The sequence below is a fragment of the Periophthalmus magnuspinnatus genome, chromosome 22 (genome assembly GCF_009829125.3).
Source record: "Periophthalmus magnuspinnatus isolate fPerMag1 chromosome 22, fPerMag1.2.pri, whole genome shotgun sequence".
In the NCBI taxonomy this organism is placed as follows: domain Eukaryota; kingdom Metazoa; phylum Chordata; class Actinopteri; order Gobiiformes; family Gobiidae; genus Periophthalmus; species Periophthalmus magnuspinnatus.
Genome location: NC_047147.1, coordinates 2258357 through 2277494, shown reverse-complemented (window position 1 = coordinate 2277494; position 19138 = coordinate 2258357). Strand labels below are relative to the sequence as shown.

General features: G+C 38.0%; 1 protein-coding gene across 1 annotated transcript in view; it reads left to right on the top strand.

The window, feature by feature from the left end:
* Window positions 1-16460, top strand: part of cnksr1 (connector enhancer of kinase suppressor of Ras 1) — a 43110-nt gene extending 26650 nt beyond the window's left edge. Inside the window, exons 10-21 of the mRNA XM_033987874.2 lie at window positions 2407-2513; window positions 3362-3492; window positions 6565-6668; window positions 6879-6912; window positions 7187-7362; window positions 9088-9161; window positions 10826-10897; window positions 11459-11529; window positions 12402-12463; window positions 12536-12626; window positions 13304-13482; window positions 13966-16460. Coding sequence (XP_033843765.1) covers window positions 2407-2513; window positions 3362-3492; window positions 6565-6668; window positions 6879-6912; window positions 7187-7362; window positions 9088-9161; window positions 10826-10897; window positions 11459-11529; window positions 12402-12463; window positions 12536-12626; window positions 13304-13482; window positions 13966-14451 — 1587 coding nt within the window. The 3' untranslated portion in view covers window positions 14452-16460. The remainder of the gene's footprint in view (window positions 1-2406; window positions 2514-3361; window positions 3493-6564; window positions 6669-6878; window positions 6913-7186; window positions 7363-9087; window positions 9162-10825; window positions 10898-11458; window positions 11530-12401; window positions 12464-12535; window positions 12627-13303; window positions 13483-13965) is intronic.
* The last annotated feature ends 2678 nt before the right edge of the window (window positions 16461-19138 follow it).

Below are 19138 nucleotides of genomic sequence, written 5' to 3'. Positions count from 1 at the left end.
TTCTGCAGAACAGTTTTGGTTACTGATATGCACTTGTCTAATCTGGAACGCATTTCATGAGGTGGGCCTTCAATGGAGCGATATTCCTCATAAACAAGGTTCAGTTCGTTCAGCTCTCTTTGAATAATGCTCATGTGTCCTTGAAGAACATCATCCGGATCCTTCTTTAGTACAGATTTACTCAATGCCTTCCATCCATCATAAATGCTATCAAAACGAAGTTGCAGTCCTTGTAACTTATCTTTATGGAATTCTTTCCCTTTTTCTGACAGTATCCGAGGCCTTTCACTTCTGCGAGGATCTGCCTGCACAGTTTGCTGTAAACAAGTTTCATCCACTTGGTCTGTATCTGCTGCCTCATCTACAACAGCTCCTTCATTATGAATTTCACTGATTTCAAACATATTTATTCTTCTTGATACTTTATGAACTTAGTGCTTGTAGTTTTTAACTTGTTATCTTGACTTAATTAAAGCTTTAAACTTGATATGCATGAATTCTCTTTTTATTACCCCTTTGTGCAGGTGTTGTCTGGCTTAACGCAGTTCCTTGTAGTTTCTCCTTACTTTGTCACTTTTCCAAATGTAAACTTTAAGGTCTGGCTTCTTTGACGTCTTCTTGAGGAGGAACCGGTGAACATGCGGGTCCATTAACATTCGCAGCAGCGTGGTCTTGTTGAAATGACACAAAGTCACCACCAGGAGGCCGAGAATCATGCAGGTCTGAGTTCGACTATCACGCCATCTCCTCGTGTCAATAAAGAGTTCTTTTACTGATGGCTGGATGAATCTTTAATTGATACAAGTGCAAATGCCGTCAAACCACCGAACTACCGTCGAACTCGCTGGCTGACCCAAATTTAGGAGGTAGAATGAGCTTTACTTTGATTAACTTTGTGTAACTTTAATATACCTTGCAAACACGCCACACTTTTCAGGTAAAACCAGGCGTGCGTCCCTTTCAGCGGTCGAGCAGAACCAAACAAAAAAACAACAGTTCCTACCTCACTACCAAAATAAAACACTAAAATACCATATAACATATTATTAACATTAGCATTATTTAAATAAAATATAAATCAAAATTATGGCAGTAAAATGGCTTCTTTCTGCAGAGTGGCCTTTCAGTCAGTACAGTCCTTGTTTCACTGTGGATAATGACACACTCTTACCAGCTTCAGCAGCATCTTCACAAAGTCTGCTTTTATTCTTGGGTTGATCTGCACATTTCAGACCAAAGTACATTGATCTCTGGGACATAGGCCCTTCTCCGTCCTGAGTGGTGTGATGGCTGAACATTTCCATGGTCTTTATACTTGTGTATCTTTGTTAGAACAGATGAACGTGGCTCCTTCAGGCGTCTGGAAGTTGCACCAAGGATGAACCAGACTTGTGCAAGTCCACCGTTCTCTTCTTGATATCTTGGTTGATTTCTTTTGACTTTGCCATGATGTTACACAAAGAAGCAGTGTGTTTCAGGTTCGAATACATCCACAGATGTGTCTCTAATTAACTCAAATGTTAATAAACCAATCAGAAGCTTCCAAACACATTACACTGATTTTGAAGAAAGCCATGGAAAATTGTCTAAAAAATCCTTCTCTTGTTATTTTGGCATTTAGGAAATAGAAATAATGTTGTTAATCCTAACTGACCTAAAGCAGGAAAGTTTAGTCTGATTTCATGTCAGACAGCGAGAAAAAAAGTATATGCATCTCCATATAGTTATATAGTTACATTACTTGATTGTTCAGTTTGTATATTGTATGATTTAGGCCTCTGTGATTGAACACAATACATTAAAATCATTGTGTTTCTCTAGTTTTCATTCATGCCCTCTTTTTATATATGTGGAAGCTGAATCTATTGATGCAAACATTTGAAGCTTTTAGTCATAGTTTCAGGGCTGATTCTCAGCTGACGCCTAGAATATGCAGTGTTCTATGATTTCCGTTCAGTCCCTGGACTTTTGTGTTCACACTACCTCCCTCAAACTACCAGACCTTCCCTGGTGCTGTCTTTACTGTCGACATGATAACTACAATGCACCTCAAAGGACCCGCTGTTTGGTCTAGACCACAGTCCGCAGGAGCATTCACATCTGGACTTTGGACCAAACCAAACAAGAAAGTCATCACTGGCTGCAGCCTTACAGCTGACCATAAGGAGGGTTCTATAGAGCACAGGAGAGATCGCTAGATTACTGAGGCGTGCATTGATGAAATCTGAAACCTCTTCAGGCTTTCTGTCTTTTGATGAAGGAACAGCATTATAACATGGTTGAAAGTAATACCCCCTCTTTACTGTGACAAACTTTTTTTTTTTTTTTTTAATAAAGGTTCAGCTTCAGCTCCGTTCCTAAAGTGTGGAGCTGCTGTTGAATGTCCGTGTGTGTGTGTGTTCTAAGGAGGAGGAGGAGGAAGTCAGGTCGGAGCATTCAGACGAAGAGGAAGACAACCCTAGACATTCAATCTTCGAACGAGTAGCAGCATCTGTCAGGTCTTTGTCCTTCAGGTGAGAATATGTGTCGCATTTACAAAACTCAACTTGATAGTAATTTCAACACCACACTGATAATGAACACATAAACTCATAAACTAGGTCTGATAAATATTAAGACTCTTTTAAGACTATTCAGGAAAAGCCCAACTTTGTTCTGTGTTTTGTTTTCAATATTGATACTTAATGGTACTTAATACTAAATGAGCATCTAGGTATAATTTTCATGACCCTAGAGAACTTTGGATAATTGTGATTGATATAATTGTGAAATGTGTTTTTCGTCTGTAATGTTTATGGGAGATTCTCTAGTAGTTATTATATTTATGCACTCAGTTTTGGTTGACCTTCCACTGAGCTAAACAGCTTAATCTAATATGGGTAAAGCTTATCTGTGACCACGTTGTCTTTAAACTGAAATAGAAAAAAGACATCCACACATAATTCTAACCACAGGAGGATCTAGTTATGAGCCTAGAGGACAGGTCACCATGAGGAAGTAGTGAACTCTCTGTGTTTGGGTACAAGTTTGAGTCTCATGCTCCCTCATCCACTCTCTAACAATTTGAGCCTGATGAATCCTGATATTGCATCTTGGAATATACCCGTGCCATCAGGGAAGAAAAAATCCATTGATGGAATAACCTGGTCATTCAGTATATTCAGGTAGTCAGCTGATCTCATTCTATAAGCACAGACTGTTGCTGAACCTAGACCTGACTCGTAACTATAGGCTCGTAACTATTTGCTTAGTTAAATTCACGTGGCAACTGTATATAGATTATCGACAAACAAATAAACACGACCAAATATACTTTTAAAAATATCTGTGCTTATCATGTTTTTCTCTGTAAATATGACAGGAGAGCCATACAGGGTCCAGAAGGAGGGCAGCAGCAGCACGTGGACCAGGGGGAGTCAGAGCTGCCCTCAGAGAGAAACACTGAGAGAAGCCTGAGTTCGTCCCATCTGCCCCAGCTGCTCTCTGCATCAGGTAATTCATCAGATTTCAATCTAGAATACACTGTTCAACACTAAATTTATTGTCTAAGACTTTTTAGCTGATTTAGGATAATTTTGATGTGCTGAATCCATAAATCACATTGGTTTTGCTCAATCAGGTCAACGTTCTGAACTAAGCTACATATTTGTTTTTGGACGGTTTTGTTTACATGTATGAGTATTTTCACGTCATATGATGCAAAATTCTGTTATATTTCTCGCTATAAACAAATTCTGAAGATTTTGCATGTGCCAACTTATGACTAATTGTTTTTTTTATATTACAAGTGAATGAAATGGCTTCGACTAGAAGATCTTGCAAAAATAAGCCTGACATATTCTGCTACATCTGCGGTGAATACACCAATGTTCCTAACAGGAATCAAGTCACAAGTTTCATAAAGCGTGCTTACCATGCTTATTTTGGTATTAAACTTGACCAAGATGAAGCTTGGGCGCCACACATGGCATGCAAGTCATGCACCGAGTATCTGCGTCAGTGGACTGAAGGCAAGAAGAGATGTCTGAAGTTTGGAATTCCCATGGTTTGGAGGGAGCCGACATCAATAGCTACTTCTGGGCTACTGATGTGACTGGGATCAACAGAAAGAACCGAAGCAGCCTCAGGTATCCTGACCGTGAATCAGCACGTCGTCCTGTAGCTCACTGTGATGAAATTCCAGTACCTGTCTTTGTAGAAGTTCCTGACATCAGTGACAAAGATTCCTCCAGTGTGGTTTTAATGATGATGCTCCACATCCTTTTTCCCAAAAGGAGCTAAATGTTCAGGTTTCCTGAGAATCTTGGATCACTGAGTGATGAGCAGGTGGAGAGATTCCATCAGGACATAAAAGAGATGGAGACCAGGTATCAGGGACGCTGGGATGCAGTCATGATGGCTGATTACTGTTGGACTCTGAAGAGAGACATCCCTGCTGCTGAGCATTCAAGGGGTCCATAAAAACAGAAGTTCATGTCCTGAATTTTGCACAATGATAACGTAACGTTCCAATTTACATGTACTTACCTTAATCAATTAACATAACGTAACATTTAATTAATACATTCTGTTAGAAAACTATTTTTTATCTCCTAAAACATTTTTGGATGAGAAATATTAAAGAAAATCAACTGATAATGTCACAAAATTGTAATCAATTTAGTCAGAAGATCGGATTTTTCAAAATCAAAATAGCATAAAAACCTGACCTGACTGAGAAAAATGGATATCATTTTTGGATTCAGCGGTGCAAAATGGTCCTAATTCAGTTGAAAAAACACAGACAACTTTCAAAAATGTTTTTTTTTGTAACCCAGTGATATAGATGTTGATAATGTCCAGGTCCATGTAATGTCCAAGTCCTTAGATGAAGAACAGAAGAAAGTAAATCTTAAATCCATAAATGCAGAAATGAGAAATAGACTTTACCATTCAGTCGTGTCTTAATGATTCTCACCCATGATTCAAAACACTATTACTTATCTTTATCTGACCCAAACTGCACTCACAAGACCACACCTGCACAGGAGTGCATGCAAAAACAACTATTCATGTAGAAAAGTACTAGAAACGTACATGCCTTTTTACATTTAAATACCAAAAATGCCAAATATTGTGGCCAAATTTTTTTTTTCTTCTTTATGGGTAGTTCTTGCTACATTTTATATACATAAAGAAGATATAAAATACACTGCCTGGCCAAAAAAAAGTCGCCACCTGGATTTAACTAAGCAAATAGGTACGAGCCTCCTGCAGTTGGTCAGGTCTAGGTTCAGCAACAGCCTGTGCTCAAAGAATGAGGTCAGCTGACACCTGAATATACTGAATGACCAGGTTATTCCATCAATGGATTTTTTTCCCCTGATGGCACGGGCATATTCCAAGATGACAAGGCCAGGATTCATCAGGCTCAAATTGTGAAAGAGTGGTTCAGGGAGCATGAGACATCATTTTCACACATGGATTGTCCACCACAGAGTCCAGACCTTAACCCCATTGAGAATCTTTTAGATGTGCTGGAGAAGGCTTTGTGCAGCGGTCAGACTCTACCATCATCAATGCAACATCTTGGTGAAAAATTTATGCAACACTGCATGGAAATAAATCTTGTGATATTGCAGAAGCTTATCCAAACAATGCCACAGTGAATGTGTGCCGTTATGAGAGCTAAAGGCTGAACAACCAAATATTAGAGTGCGTGACCTTTTTTTTGGGGGTGACTTTTTTTTTGGCCAGGCAGTGTGTATGATGTAAGATGTATGGAATGATGTAATAAAGACAAAGTAAATATAGTTTCATTTATATTTGAATGCTCAAAGTAGCCACTCTTCGCTTTTTTGACAGCACTTCAAACCCTGGCCTTCTCTCCATGAGCTTAAAGAAATGTTTTTCACTTCACAGCTGAGGGTTGTCAGGGTTGTGGAACGCCAATGGTCAAAAGCAGTGATCAAAGCAAAGGGCGACTGTTTTAAAAATCTAAAGTCTTAAACAAGTTTTGAGTTATTTTAAGTTTTTTCCATATGTGTCCATTAATAGTTTTAATGAGAAAGTGTATCCAAACTTTTGACTGTTTGTGTAAGTTATAGCAGAATTTTATTTTACAGAGAAAGATATAATACGGACTATAACACACTATAATATCATATTTTTAATAGCTTTTCCATTTTTCACAAATAAAAACACTGTACGTTTGCTGCTATGACTATATCTATAATTCTAGACATCAAATCTAGACATCAAAAGGTAATGATGGTTGACAGAAACAGTGCACTGTCTTGATGTTTTTAGTATCCAGTGCATTAGGATAATGGGGTTAAAAGAAGAGGCCTGTCACGATAAATACTGTATCGACTTGTCATTCAATACATAATAGATGGAACAATAGTTTTTGGGGTTGATGTTTATCATGTGCAGTTTATTTTTTCTCTTATTTTTTCTCTTAGTTTCAATATTATTGATTATCATCTATAGCAATATATCGAACTTCAAAATGTGTTATTGTGACAGGGCTAAGAATAACGTGTTCATCTTCTGCGCAGAATGAATGACTTATCTTTTCCTTAGGCGATTTGGAGGGTCGCGAAGGCGCTCGATCGCCCAGAGGAAGGTCCCCCAGGAGAGGACATCAGGAGGAGGACAGCTCGGGCTCAGATATGGTGGGACACACGGTACGAGCACAACAAGTCTGCCACACGCTACACCTTATCATCAAACATACTACACAAAATGCTTAACTTGTTACAGTAAAGTTGTCTATGATTCTAAGTATAATTATAATCATTAGCAATTTTCAATAGAGTTAGCAGCTTGTCCTTTGTCTTCATATGTGATAAGGGATGGGGGATATAGCATCTAACACTGTTTCTATTCACTTTTAGAGCAACAAGGATGCAAAGAAGTCTTCTGCTAAAGGTACTTTCCACTGGCTTTGAATATATCTGCTCTGACCACAAATAATAATAATAATACCTTTTAAATTAGCTAAATATTTGTATTTTTAGAATTATAACATTGAGGTGTTCAGTGTTTCAGAGTGAGACTCTCTAGCACTGCAGTGTCATTTCAATCAGGCTTTTACCAGTTTACAATCTAAAGTGACTCATTTGGATTTTTGGGGTTTTGTAGTAGTACTAGTACTATCTGTTGCAGTAATAGTTGCAGTAGTCCTGAACTTTGCTGTGCACAGGTATGAGCACAGACATGAGTAGACGCAGAGTCTCCTGTCGTGAGCTGGGTCGTCCTGACTGTGATGGCTGGCTATGGAAGAAGAGGAGGGAAAGTGGAGTATTCGTCACACAGAAGTGGCAGAGGTTCTGGTTCATCCTCAAAGGGCCGGCCCTGTACTGGTACACCAGCCAGCAGGTGAGACCCCACCCACGCTACGGCTGTCACTGTTTAATGACACTAAGGTTCAAGGCTTTTTTAGTGTGGATACTTAGCCTTAACCTTTCCTGAATATCTTTAGAATGATTTTGAGCTGTATCAGTCCAAGTATTAGGATGATATTACAGTTTAAGCTCATGATTATTTGACCAAAATAATTGTGATTAATGATATTATCACGATATTTATTAAACCAAGGTTTACAGTTTTCTAAAAAGTCATTAAAACATCAATTCTGCAGGTGTCTGAGCGATCACCTTTATTGTGTTTTTTGTTTTGTTTTTTTGTTTTGTTTTTTGCTGCAAGTGAAATTAACAATGAATTAATAATAAATGAATAATAAATATGTCAATAATATAAGTCTTGACTATAAAAAAACACATGAACCAACCAGAGAAAGCCCCAGAAAAAGGATCTGATAAAAGGATATGCTGCCATCAGCCATCAGCTGTGTTTAGCTAGCACTAACTTAGCAAAGCAAAGTCGACAAACATGTATCATTATTAATAAAATCCAAACTAACACAAACTACATTCAGTAGTTTATTTCACATAGTATGTTGCTATGGATATTTTTGCCTCAAGTTTGTCAAGCAATGCAGGATTGTTGTCTCATAAATGTGCATGTAAGTTGCTTGTGTTTGCTCTTGGAGCCATATCTTTTTCAGCCAGGCTCTGCAGATCGGTGGCTCATCTTGTTGGTCTTTTTCAAAGCCATAATAACTCCACACATCAGACTTCACCTTCTAGATTGGAGGATATAAATGTGCTCCGTCACTAGCCATGACGGTGATGAAGAACCATTCCCAGTTCAGAATAGGCACAGAAGCTAATAAGTGTCATGACAGATGCCCCCCTTGTGGACAAACACCAGAACTAACACCTAAACATTGTATTGAAACCAGAAACATGAGGCAGTTTGGTGCCGTAAAGGCGAATATAATTGTGTGCGATGATCATGATTATTAAAAAATCCCACAAATGATTAATCACGGACCTTTTTGATCGCGATTATATTGTCCCATCCCTACCAAGTATAAGACACATAGACTAGTATGCATCCATGGACGACTATAAACCTACTGGACACTGAGGGATTACACAGATATAAGGCATGATAATATCAAAGAAAGTACTACAATTTGATGTTTTAAACATTCTATTGTGTAAATAAAGAGGTTTTTTTTATTGTTGCTGTGGCATCATCTCCAGTCTTTAGTGTCGAAATCGAGTTTGAAATTTTTGTATCATGACCCCACACGAGAGACATGACCCGGTGAAGTACAGTTGTGTTAATTACATTTGAATCGAGATCTAGCTCTTTTAGCTTGGGTCTTTTTATGGGGAGAGTTCTACAGCCAATGAGTAAAAGCAAAATGAGTTAAGTACACTTTGGAAGAATAAACAGGGCTATTTTTGTGTTAAATGTCTATTTTAAACATCTGCATTTTTATGTTGAGGAAATTAATATTGAAAGTAATTTTTATTTGTATTTATCTGTACAAAATTGAATCTAAAATCACGATGGATAAATATGATGGGGGGGGGGAGACGTAATATGTTTTTCTGCCATTTTTCTGCCATTACCATTGGAACTTACAGCTCCAGTTCCACGATTAACAGCACCCTATAAGAAATATGTTAAACTGACTTCAAATGAGGATAATGGCGTTATTTTTCCATTCTTCTTTTTGTCTGGTCACAGGATGAGAAGGCTGAAGGCTTCATAAACATTTCCAGCTACAACATTGAAAGTGCTGGGGAGCACAAGAGGAAATAGTAAGCACAGTTATTACATCTGTGAGATCTGTGAGTGGCGGCCTGGGCTGAACTCGATTTGTGAGAGCTTGTCTGATTTTGGCCTTTTAAAATGCTGTTTTATACAAATGAAAGGTAATTTTTGATTGAAATTGGAGTGTTTCCCAAACTCCAAGATACTATTTACACTTCTGGAACCACCATAACAGATTCGGATCGGGCTATTAACAAATTATTTATTTATAACATCTATTAAGGTTTAAGGTATTCAAAGTAGATATGTATTTGTAATATATTGGAACCTTCTGTCCTACCGTCATTACATTTATTTGAGGTTTTTACCCAGTAGATGTTGATGTGAAGCCTGTTCCTCTCCTTTTAGCTGGTCTTTGTTTAGACTCACCTGTGCTTTCTTCTTCAGTCAGACTGTACTCTTTTCTTCTTCAGTCAGACTGTACTCTCTTCTTCAGTCAGACTGTACTCTCTTCTTCTTCTTCTTCACTCAGACTGTACTCTCTTCTTCTTCAGTCAGGCTGTACTCTCTTCTTCTTCAGTCAGGCTGTGCTCTCTTCAGTCAGACTGTGCTCTCTTCTTTTTCAGTCAGGCTGTACTCTCTTCTTCTTCAGTCAGACTGTGCTCTCTTCTTCTTCAGTCAGGCTGTACTCTCTTCTTCTTCAGTCAGACTGTACTCTCTTCTTCTTCAGTCAGGCTCACTTACCTGTGCTCTCTTCTTTTTCAGTCAGACTGTACTCTCTTCTTCTTCAGTCAGGCTGTGCTCTCTTCTTCTTCAGTCAGGCTTTACTCTCTTCTTCAGTCAGGCTGTACTCTCTTCTTCTTCAGTTAGGCTGTACTCTCTTCTTCAGTCAGGCTGTACTCTCTTCTTTTTCAGTCAGGCTCACCTAACTGTGCTCTCTTCTTCTTCAGTCAGGCTGTACTCTCTTCTTTTTCAGTCAGGCTCACTTACCTGTGCTCTCTTCTTCTTCAGTCAGACTGTACTCTCTTTTTCTTCAGTCAGGCTCACTTACCTGTGCTCTCTTCTTTTTCAGTCAGACTGTACTCTCTTCTTCTTCAGTCAGGCTGTGCTCTCTTCTTCTTCAGTCAGGCTGTACTCTCTTCTTTTTCAGTCAGGCTGTACTCTCCTCTTCTTCAGTCAGGCTTTACTCTCTTCTTCAGTCAGGCTGTACTCTCTTCTTCTTCAGTCAGGCTGTGCTCTCTTCTTCTACAGTCAGGCTGTACTCTCTTCTTTTTCAGTCAGGCTGTACTCTCTTCTTCTTCAGTCAAGCTGTACTCTCTTCTTCTTCAGTCAGGCTGTACTCTCTTCCTCTTCAGTCAGGCTGTACTCTTTTCCTCTTCAGTCAGGCTCACTCACCTGTGCTCTCTTCTTCATCAGTCAGGCCAAAGCTGCACACTGTCACACTGCGTTATCATACAAAACATCTTATGGTATTTGGATAGAATACCACAGAGCCGGATCGGCCAGTCTAATTACAAATACGAACTTTAAATATGCATATACATATATTGTGCACTTGACGGCACTTATTTGAGTACACAAAAGAATATGTGCCTGCTGTGTATATTTTTACCTCGGACTGCACTCATCAGCTGGACAGTACTGTACTCGGTAGATGCATTTGCACTGACTGCCATAAGCTCCTGCATTATTGTCTTTTGCTTTTCCTCAGTGTCTTCAAAATGTGCCATGCAAGGTTTCAGAACTTCTTCTTTGCTGCTGACCACGTCAGTGACATGAGCAAGTAGGTCATACAGGCTCTGTATGTGAGTCATTCATGTTTATGTCTGCAGTTTACAAAGAATCCACAAATCAAACAACAGGACATTTAAATCTGTAAGAATCAGCAATTCTGCTTCTGAAAGAACTGTAACCCTCTACTGCACCCTGCTGGCAGCCCATATTTTCTGTCATGGTAACAAAAAAGAGACAATAAACAATAATATTTTTTAAAAATTGAAATGTAATTAAAAAACATTACAATCATCATCACTAAATAACAGAATGCAACACTTCAGTAATCAGCTGATATCTATAATGAATCTTATTATATTACCAAAAATGTCCCACTCGAAATGTATGCACAATGAATACTGACCCTCAGAAAACCCATCTCTAATTGTAAAATATACAATAATCTGTGTAACTCTCAGTTTCCTCTAAAATGTCTGTGCTTTTTGGACTTTGCATTGCAGCAAATTATATGGGACATGGATTTGTTGGATCCTAAATGTGTTTTTGAATAATGTATTGCTTTCTCATGTGGATGCTTCCTTATGTAATGTGTGTGTGTGTGTGTGTACAGATGGATAAACTGCCTGATCACAGCCATCCAAAAGCACAGGAAGCTTCATACAGGACCCAGCAGTGAAGAAGGTAAAGGGCAGCATTTGACAGTCATCTGCTGTGAAAGGTGCAGGGTCATGAGTTCAGTAGGATTTGTGTGGTATCCCATGGAAATACAAAGCTAAAACTATCCCCTGCAATGCACATCTGAACGTAAATACTCTGTCAAAGAAGAAGCAAATTATTATATAGCTGATTTCATATGAACAGATGTGATGTGCCCAAGTAGCTGTCATCTCAGCATCCAACACGACCCTTTTGAAAGACAGCGCACAGAGAATACTGTCAGAATGTTGTTTCCTTAGTGTTTGATATTTAACGTAATTTGTTAGCCTCATAGCACAATTACTTGAATCATTATTCAAGGTTTTGAGATTATTCAAATGAACTGCCTAAATCAAATAACTGGGGCGTTTTTTTGTTGTTTGGCTGTAAAAACCTTTATGATTGGCTGAGGACAGAGCCAATGACACCTACAGAAGCAGCAGGGTCTGGTGAATAGAGGCAGAAAAGTCAGTTTGGCCAAAAGTGAGTGCAGTTTTCTTATAAGACTAGTGATGCCTCACAAACCAACCACAGGTTTACAATAATCACAAATCTCATTATTAATGTCCAACCCACTCCTTTTACCAAATGTGTCTGTGTCATTTATGGATTCACCATAGCTCAAGGATCAAACGCAGGTTTTACACGAGGTCAAAATGATTTCATCTTTGCTCTTATGATTGGATCAAGGTATTTGCTGTTGCTATGGTTACCCACAGCCAGTGAATATGTTGTTGTTAGGCTGTTCAAAATGTTACTAAAGTTGACTTATAAATGTAATATGGGAGATGTAAATACCCAAAAAACAACATACACTGAAATTTTCATGAAGTATTTTTTCTGTTGTTTCTGTGCAGAATGTTACAGTGAAACGGAGTCAGAGAGTGAAAGATCGCCCTCACCTGGACGGCGGAATAAGGTGACTGAAGGTGACGGTCATGCTGATATAAATGTAAATATGTTGTCATAATGTTATTCTTGTGTTCAACAGAAAATAAATTACAACACTTATCCTCGTAAAAAGGACAAAACCCATAAGACGCCATTACCAAGTCCAACAGCAGGTGGCAGCAAAAGCACAGGTATAAAATTTAGTTCCTCTGCGTTACTTCTTTATTGCACTTTACAGGCTATGAACTGAAACTCTTAGTATTTTAGTTTTATTAACTGAAATGTCAATGTTAAGTTTCAATTTCCAAATTAATAAATATCAAAATAGGCAGTTACAGTTACAGTTGATATTTTAATATTTTCAAGTTATGATTATAAATATGAACACTAAGCTAAACTAACTCTGCTCATAAACAATGTTCTCAAATACAGTTAGTGTACTGAGAGGCCTTCTGGATAAACGCAAAACTCAATCAAACAGAAACAAATGAAACAGTTTGTGAAGAAAAGTTAAAAAGAAATATTGAAAATTACAGTTCTAAAAATGAACCCTTGCATACCACATTTTACCCCAAATGAAAATGACCAATTTACCGGTGTGTGAAGGTCCGCCTTCTTCTACTCATGTCAACATTTACAAATTAGGAAATATAGGTTTTGTACCATATTTGTCAAATGTTATCTCAGCTATGTTTTAGTGAAATATCTAGTCAAGAATTCCTTAGTAGAATGTATTGTCTGACAAAAGGTAAAAGTTTTGACGTGGCTTATGGCTAATGGGACGAAGCACTGTGCGCTGTAATGGAGCTGTAACAAACACACAGACTTTTGATGCATTATTTAAGCACATGTTGCTGTCCATGAGCAGGTCCTGTGGATGAGATGGGCCAGATGCTCAACAACATAAAGGAGGGAGGTGTATCTTTGATGGGGCAGGAGCAGCCCTTCACTCATGACCACTTCAGGAGGTCCTTCATCAAACGCTGCAAGAACCCTGTGATCAACGAGAAGGTGCACACGCTGCGAGCGCTGCACAGCACACTCAAGGTATGTAGGTCATGTCTGTGCTGCCAGTCGAATAATGCAGTCTGGAAGAAGTAATGACTTTATAAAGGGTATTTTATAATGTTAATTTTTTTTATAATGTTAATTTAATCACACGCAGCAAAAGCAAATTTCAAGTCTGTGTTGCCCATGAACATTAACTAAAGGCTTTATTCCTTTGTTTAGAAAAAGAAACAACAAAATCCAACAAATTTCCTTTATTATTATTACAATCATTATTTTTCCTGACCCTATCCTCCTTTGTTTTATTTTTTTCTTTTCTTTCTGTAACAAAGTTTTCCCTGAATTGTGTTTTTTTTCTGAAAGCTCGAAGTGAAGTGAATTATTCAAATTGCAACATGATAAAAAAAAAAAAGTGAGTGTCCATGACTGAATTTAACATAATTTGTCTAGACATCATAGTGGAACAGCTGTTTCAGCCGTTTCAGGTATGTGTATTTAATCTTATTCGTGCTTTTATTTCAGGCCAAGGAAGCCGAACTTCTGCAGATTAACAAACTCTTAGATGAGTCGGACTTCAGCGCCACCAAATATCGCACATGGAAGCAACACAACGAGGAGCTGCTCCAGGAGATCGAGAAGCTAGCATCTCAAAGAGACTCTAGCACTGGACCAAACAAAACCACATCCAGTGCTGAGGTTGCCATGGTGACAGTCGCTACAGCAGCAGCGGAGGATTTGAAGAAGCAGAAGGAGGTGGAGGAGGAGGAGGAGGAGGAGGAGGAGGAGGAGGAGAGGGGAGCGTACCAGCTGAAGCTTTGTGATGGAGAGCAGTTAGTGGACGCAGAGCCAGAGGAGGTGTTGCTGGAGCTGTCTCATGAATCTTCTCCTGTCTCTGTGGAAACAAGTCCCAAACTTGAACTGAACCTAGGCTCGCTTCAAGAGTCCATCAAGCAGGAGCTGAACGAGAGGGCTGAGACTGGAGAGACAGAGCATTACTTTTACATTTAAGGATCTGGAGAGACAGAGCATTACTTTTACATTTAAGGATCTGGAGAGACAGAGCATTACTTTTACATTTAAGGAGCCGGACAGCAGGGCAGACTTTGATTGTAGAATTTGCCTTTTAATATCAAAATGCAAATTGTTGTTTAAAGTTAAGAGAATTACCGGGCCTATCTAAAAAAAATTAAATGTTGTTTAAAGTTAATAGAATTACTGGGCCTATCTAACAAAACTAAAAAGAAAAGTTGACAAGTGGTTCAGTATGGGTTCTGTGAGCACAGATGAACACAGTGGTAGTTCTGTAGTGATTATTCACACAGACAGTGTGTTTAAGGGGGTAAGTAACATTTTTGGTGGAAGGTCTGCATGTCTCCATGGAGTTGTTGACCATTAAAAACAACCATTATGAAATAAGCAGTAGATAGATAAGTGTAATGCTCCACTGGCAAATTTCATATAAAAAATATCCAGCTCCATAAAGACGAGGAGATGCACGACCCCCACAAGAAAAGTGACATAGAGCATGGTTCTTAATGTCACATTCAAACTTGAGAAGCACATTTTCAAACTGCTGAAGTAGGACATCTGTGTAACTCGTCCACAAAACCTCACATATCATTGGTATTGGCATCTGTGTTTTCAGACAGTAAAGTGAAACTGCACAGCCAGTCAGAGTGCTGCTTTTGGTGCAGAATTCAGGCAAACGAACATAACATTTACTCATTTACAGAAAAGTGATTAGCAACTTTGCAAAGCAAATTTGTGGGCCATATAACTAAAAATATTCAGTTCACTTTTTAATAGCATTATGACAGTTTTGAAATAACTCGAGTCACATTTCCCTGCCCTCCATCTGACACTATGTAAGGTTTTAGAATATTATAAACACAAGCAGCCTACTGACAGTATCCTCCTGTCCAGAATGTTTAACCATCACACACTGCATCTTCACTCATTTGGACATGTCTTATGTAAGGCATCAGAACGGCTTTTCTTGTAGAGTTGGATTTGAACTGGATGATGTGTTCGTAGATTGGAAAGTGCCTTTCTAGAGGCTCAAAGCACTTTACATTGGTCAATTATTCATTTGCTCCGCAGCAGCAGCAACTCCCTCAATGTCTGCTTCAGACAAACTTTCACAAACCTTTTAAATGTTCATGTTCTGTGTGTTTTATGGCTATTGTCCCTTGTATATGACATAGGGGTGAGTAACATCGACAAAAAGTGATATTTCAAACATTCTGGGGATTTACCCAATAACAATAATCAAATCATATTTGATCCATCAGAAATGTGCTTACGCATGTCTGTAAATGTCATGAGATTCTCCAATGTATGTCAAGACTAACTGAGCCACAAACATGCTCAAAATCACTTTAAACCAGAGATCGGGAAATTCTTTTTCCTGTTTGCAGCGTTTCGACAGTCGTAACACAGACAGTACCTGGTATAATTTGACATATCTTCAAAACAAATGTTCCATTTTATCTTGTAGACAATATGTTGTACACCTCTAATATATTAAAGAGAGGAGCCTGGAATAGAACCCCAGACTGTTCTGTAAGGATGCATCAAACACCACCATTTCCTCTTAACACTTTCCTTCCTCTTTGGTATGAAGCATTTTGCCCGAGAACACAACGGCAGCACAATGAGGAAATAATTGCTGTTGTCAAGTACTCTGTGAGCTTGGAATGGCATTGCATTAAATTACTGAGTTACCGTATGACAGTGCAACACCTACTTATTAGTTTAATCATGCACGCACACGCACAGACACTCGCGTGCGCACACGCACATGCACACACGCAACAACCCCGTTCAATAGAATGAGGCTTTACCTGCTTAACATGCAGAAATAATAAAAACTATGTTTGTTTAATCGTATAATATCGCCATAGAAAAATGTGTCACAAAACATAGTCTATTGTTTTGTCTTTTTTCTCTTTTTTTGCTAAACCAATGTATATGTTGCAAAACAATTTCTTGTACATATTTGTACATATGAATACAGCCATGGAAGTGCTCTTTCATAAATCCAGTTTTCCAATAAAGACAAAAGTTAAGGTGATTCAAGCGTGTTTGCATATCTCAGATGTGGAGGACTAGAGTGAATGTCAGGGACCAGTCCACAAGTAGAAACAGACCAGAGTCGAGGTCTGTGATCATTTTATCACATTGTATCATACCTTGAGAAGTGTATCAAGAATTCAGACCCACTTCAACTTTCTCCTATCGTTTTTGTGATGGTCCTGCTCCTTACTTACCTGTGCTAAATCCAAGTTACACACTGGAAATGCTTGCCTTTAATTCCCAATTGGAATATTTTCCTAAAGCATTATGCACTGCCTGGCCAAAAAAACAACAAATTGCCACCAAAAAAAAAAGAGTTACACACTCTAATATTTGTTGTTCCGCCTTTAGCTTTGATTACTGCACACATTTGCTGTGTCATTGTTTTGATAAGCTTCTGCAGTGTCACAAGATTTATTTCCAGCCAGGGCCCGATGAATCCTGGCATTGTCATCTTGGAGTATGCCTGTGCCATCAGGGAAGAAAAAATCAACTGATGGAATAACCTGGTCATTCAGTATATTCAGGTGTCAGCTGACCTCATTCTTTGAGCACAGACTGTTGAACCTAGACCTGACCAACTGCAGGAGGCTCGTACCTATTTACTCAGTTAGATCCAGATGACGACTTTTTTTTTGGTCAGACAGTGTATCATATTCAAAAAGTAGAGCACATCAGCCATTATTTTAATTTAGTTAAACTGCGGGCTTTGCACCTGCACATTCAGAGAGCATGAAGTGGGCCAATGTGGTCCAGGGTTGAAAAGGGCATGTTCTTTCCATTGATCTGTGACAGCGTGGTGTCGATTCAGTGCCTCACACATTAAAGGGGAAGAAGTATGTGAAGTAACAATTCAGTTATTGTATTATTGTAAAGAAATTAAGGTTTTTATCATCCATTTATCAACAGTTCAGGGTTAATTTTGATCAGATAGAGCACATGTACACAACACACTTGAGTTATTTCAATTTCAATTTTTTCAATTTAATATTTTATTTCATTCATTAAAACAAAACAATCCGCATAACTGCATACAGTATTACGGCTTTTGTACAATTTTTGTTAAGTGAATGAAAGGGCACAGAAGGAAGCAAAAGCTTATAATATCTGCCCCTCATCAACTCTGACTCTTATTCACTACATTATACAAAGTCAACATAAATGTACAGCTACTTTACGAAAAAAAAAACAACAACAACAAAAAACAAACAAAAAAAACACAAAATCATCCTGTCACATATCAGTTATATATCTTCTTAATAATGATAATTTCAAACTTTTCTTAAACATATAAATGGATTTGGATTCTCTAATATTACTTTCTAGGCTGTTCCAAAGACTGACTCCCTTGATTGCAATACATCTTTCCTTTGGTTTTGTTCTGAACACTGGTTTAGAAAATACATCAGTTCCTCTTAATTGATATCTATTTTCTCTCTTTCGAAATCTATTTTGCAACTTCTCTGGTAACACTTTTTGATGAGCTTTGTACATGGTTTTAAGAATGCCATATTCCACCAATTCGTTAAATTTCAACGTTTCTAACTGAATAAAAATTGGATTTGTATGTTCTCTATATCCACTTCCATTGATAACTCTAATAGCACGCTTCTGTAACAGAAAAACTGGTTCAATGTAGGTTTTACAAGCACTTCCCCACACTTCAATGCAATATGTCAAATATGGAACGATCAATGTGTTATACAATAAGAACAATGCATCTCTGTTGAGAGACTCTTTCACCTTGTGTAATACGGCTATGGTTTGTGATACTTTTGATCTTACTTGCTCTATGTGGGATTTCCACGTCAGCTGTTCATCAATCATAACTCCTAAAAAACGAAATGTACTTGTTCTTTCTATCTCTAATCCTTGTGTGAATAATCTTACCTCTAAATCTTTCTTCTTACAACTAAAGACCATAAATTTAGTTTTGCTAATGTTTATAGATAGCTTGTTAGCATTGAACCATTTTAATATTTTTTGAAACTCATCTTCTACATTTTTTATAACCTCATTTATGTTTTTTCCTGAGTAAAATAATGTGGTATCATCAGCAAACAAGATGCAATTTAGTAATTTTGATACAGACATAAGATCATTCACATAAAGGAGAAAAAGTACTGGCCCCAAGACCGAACCTTGGGGTACCCCACACGTTACTTGACGATGTTCTGATTTTATGTTGTTAATTTCCACAAATTGATAATGGTTCGTTAAGTAACTTGTGACCCATTTGTGTGGTACACCTCGTATACCATACTTGTATAACTTCTGTAATAATATTTCATGATCTAGAGTATCAAATGCTTTTTGAAGATCGACAAAGATACTAACTAAATATTGTTTCTTGTCCATGGCATTAGTGATTTCTTCAGCTAGATCCATTAATGCTGTGGCGGTTGAATGATTGGAACGAAATCCATGTTGGTTCTTACTTAAAATTTTGTATTTTCCAATAAATTTATTTAATCTGCTAACAAATAGTTTCTCTAAAATTTTTGAGAACTGCGAAAGCAGTGATACAGGTCTATAATTTGAGAAATAATTTTTATTTCCTTTTTTAAAAAGTGGAATGACTCTGGCCACTTTCATGTGATCTGGAAATATTCCTGTGCTG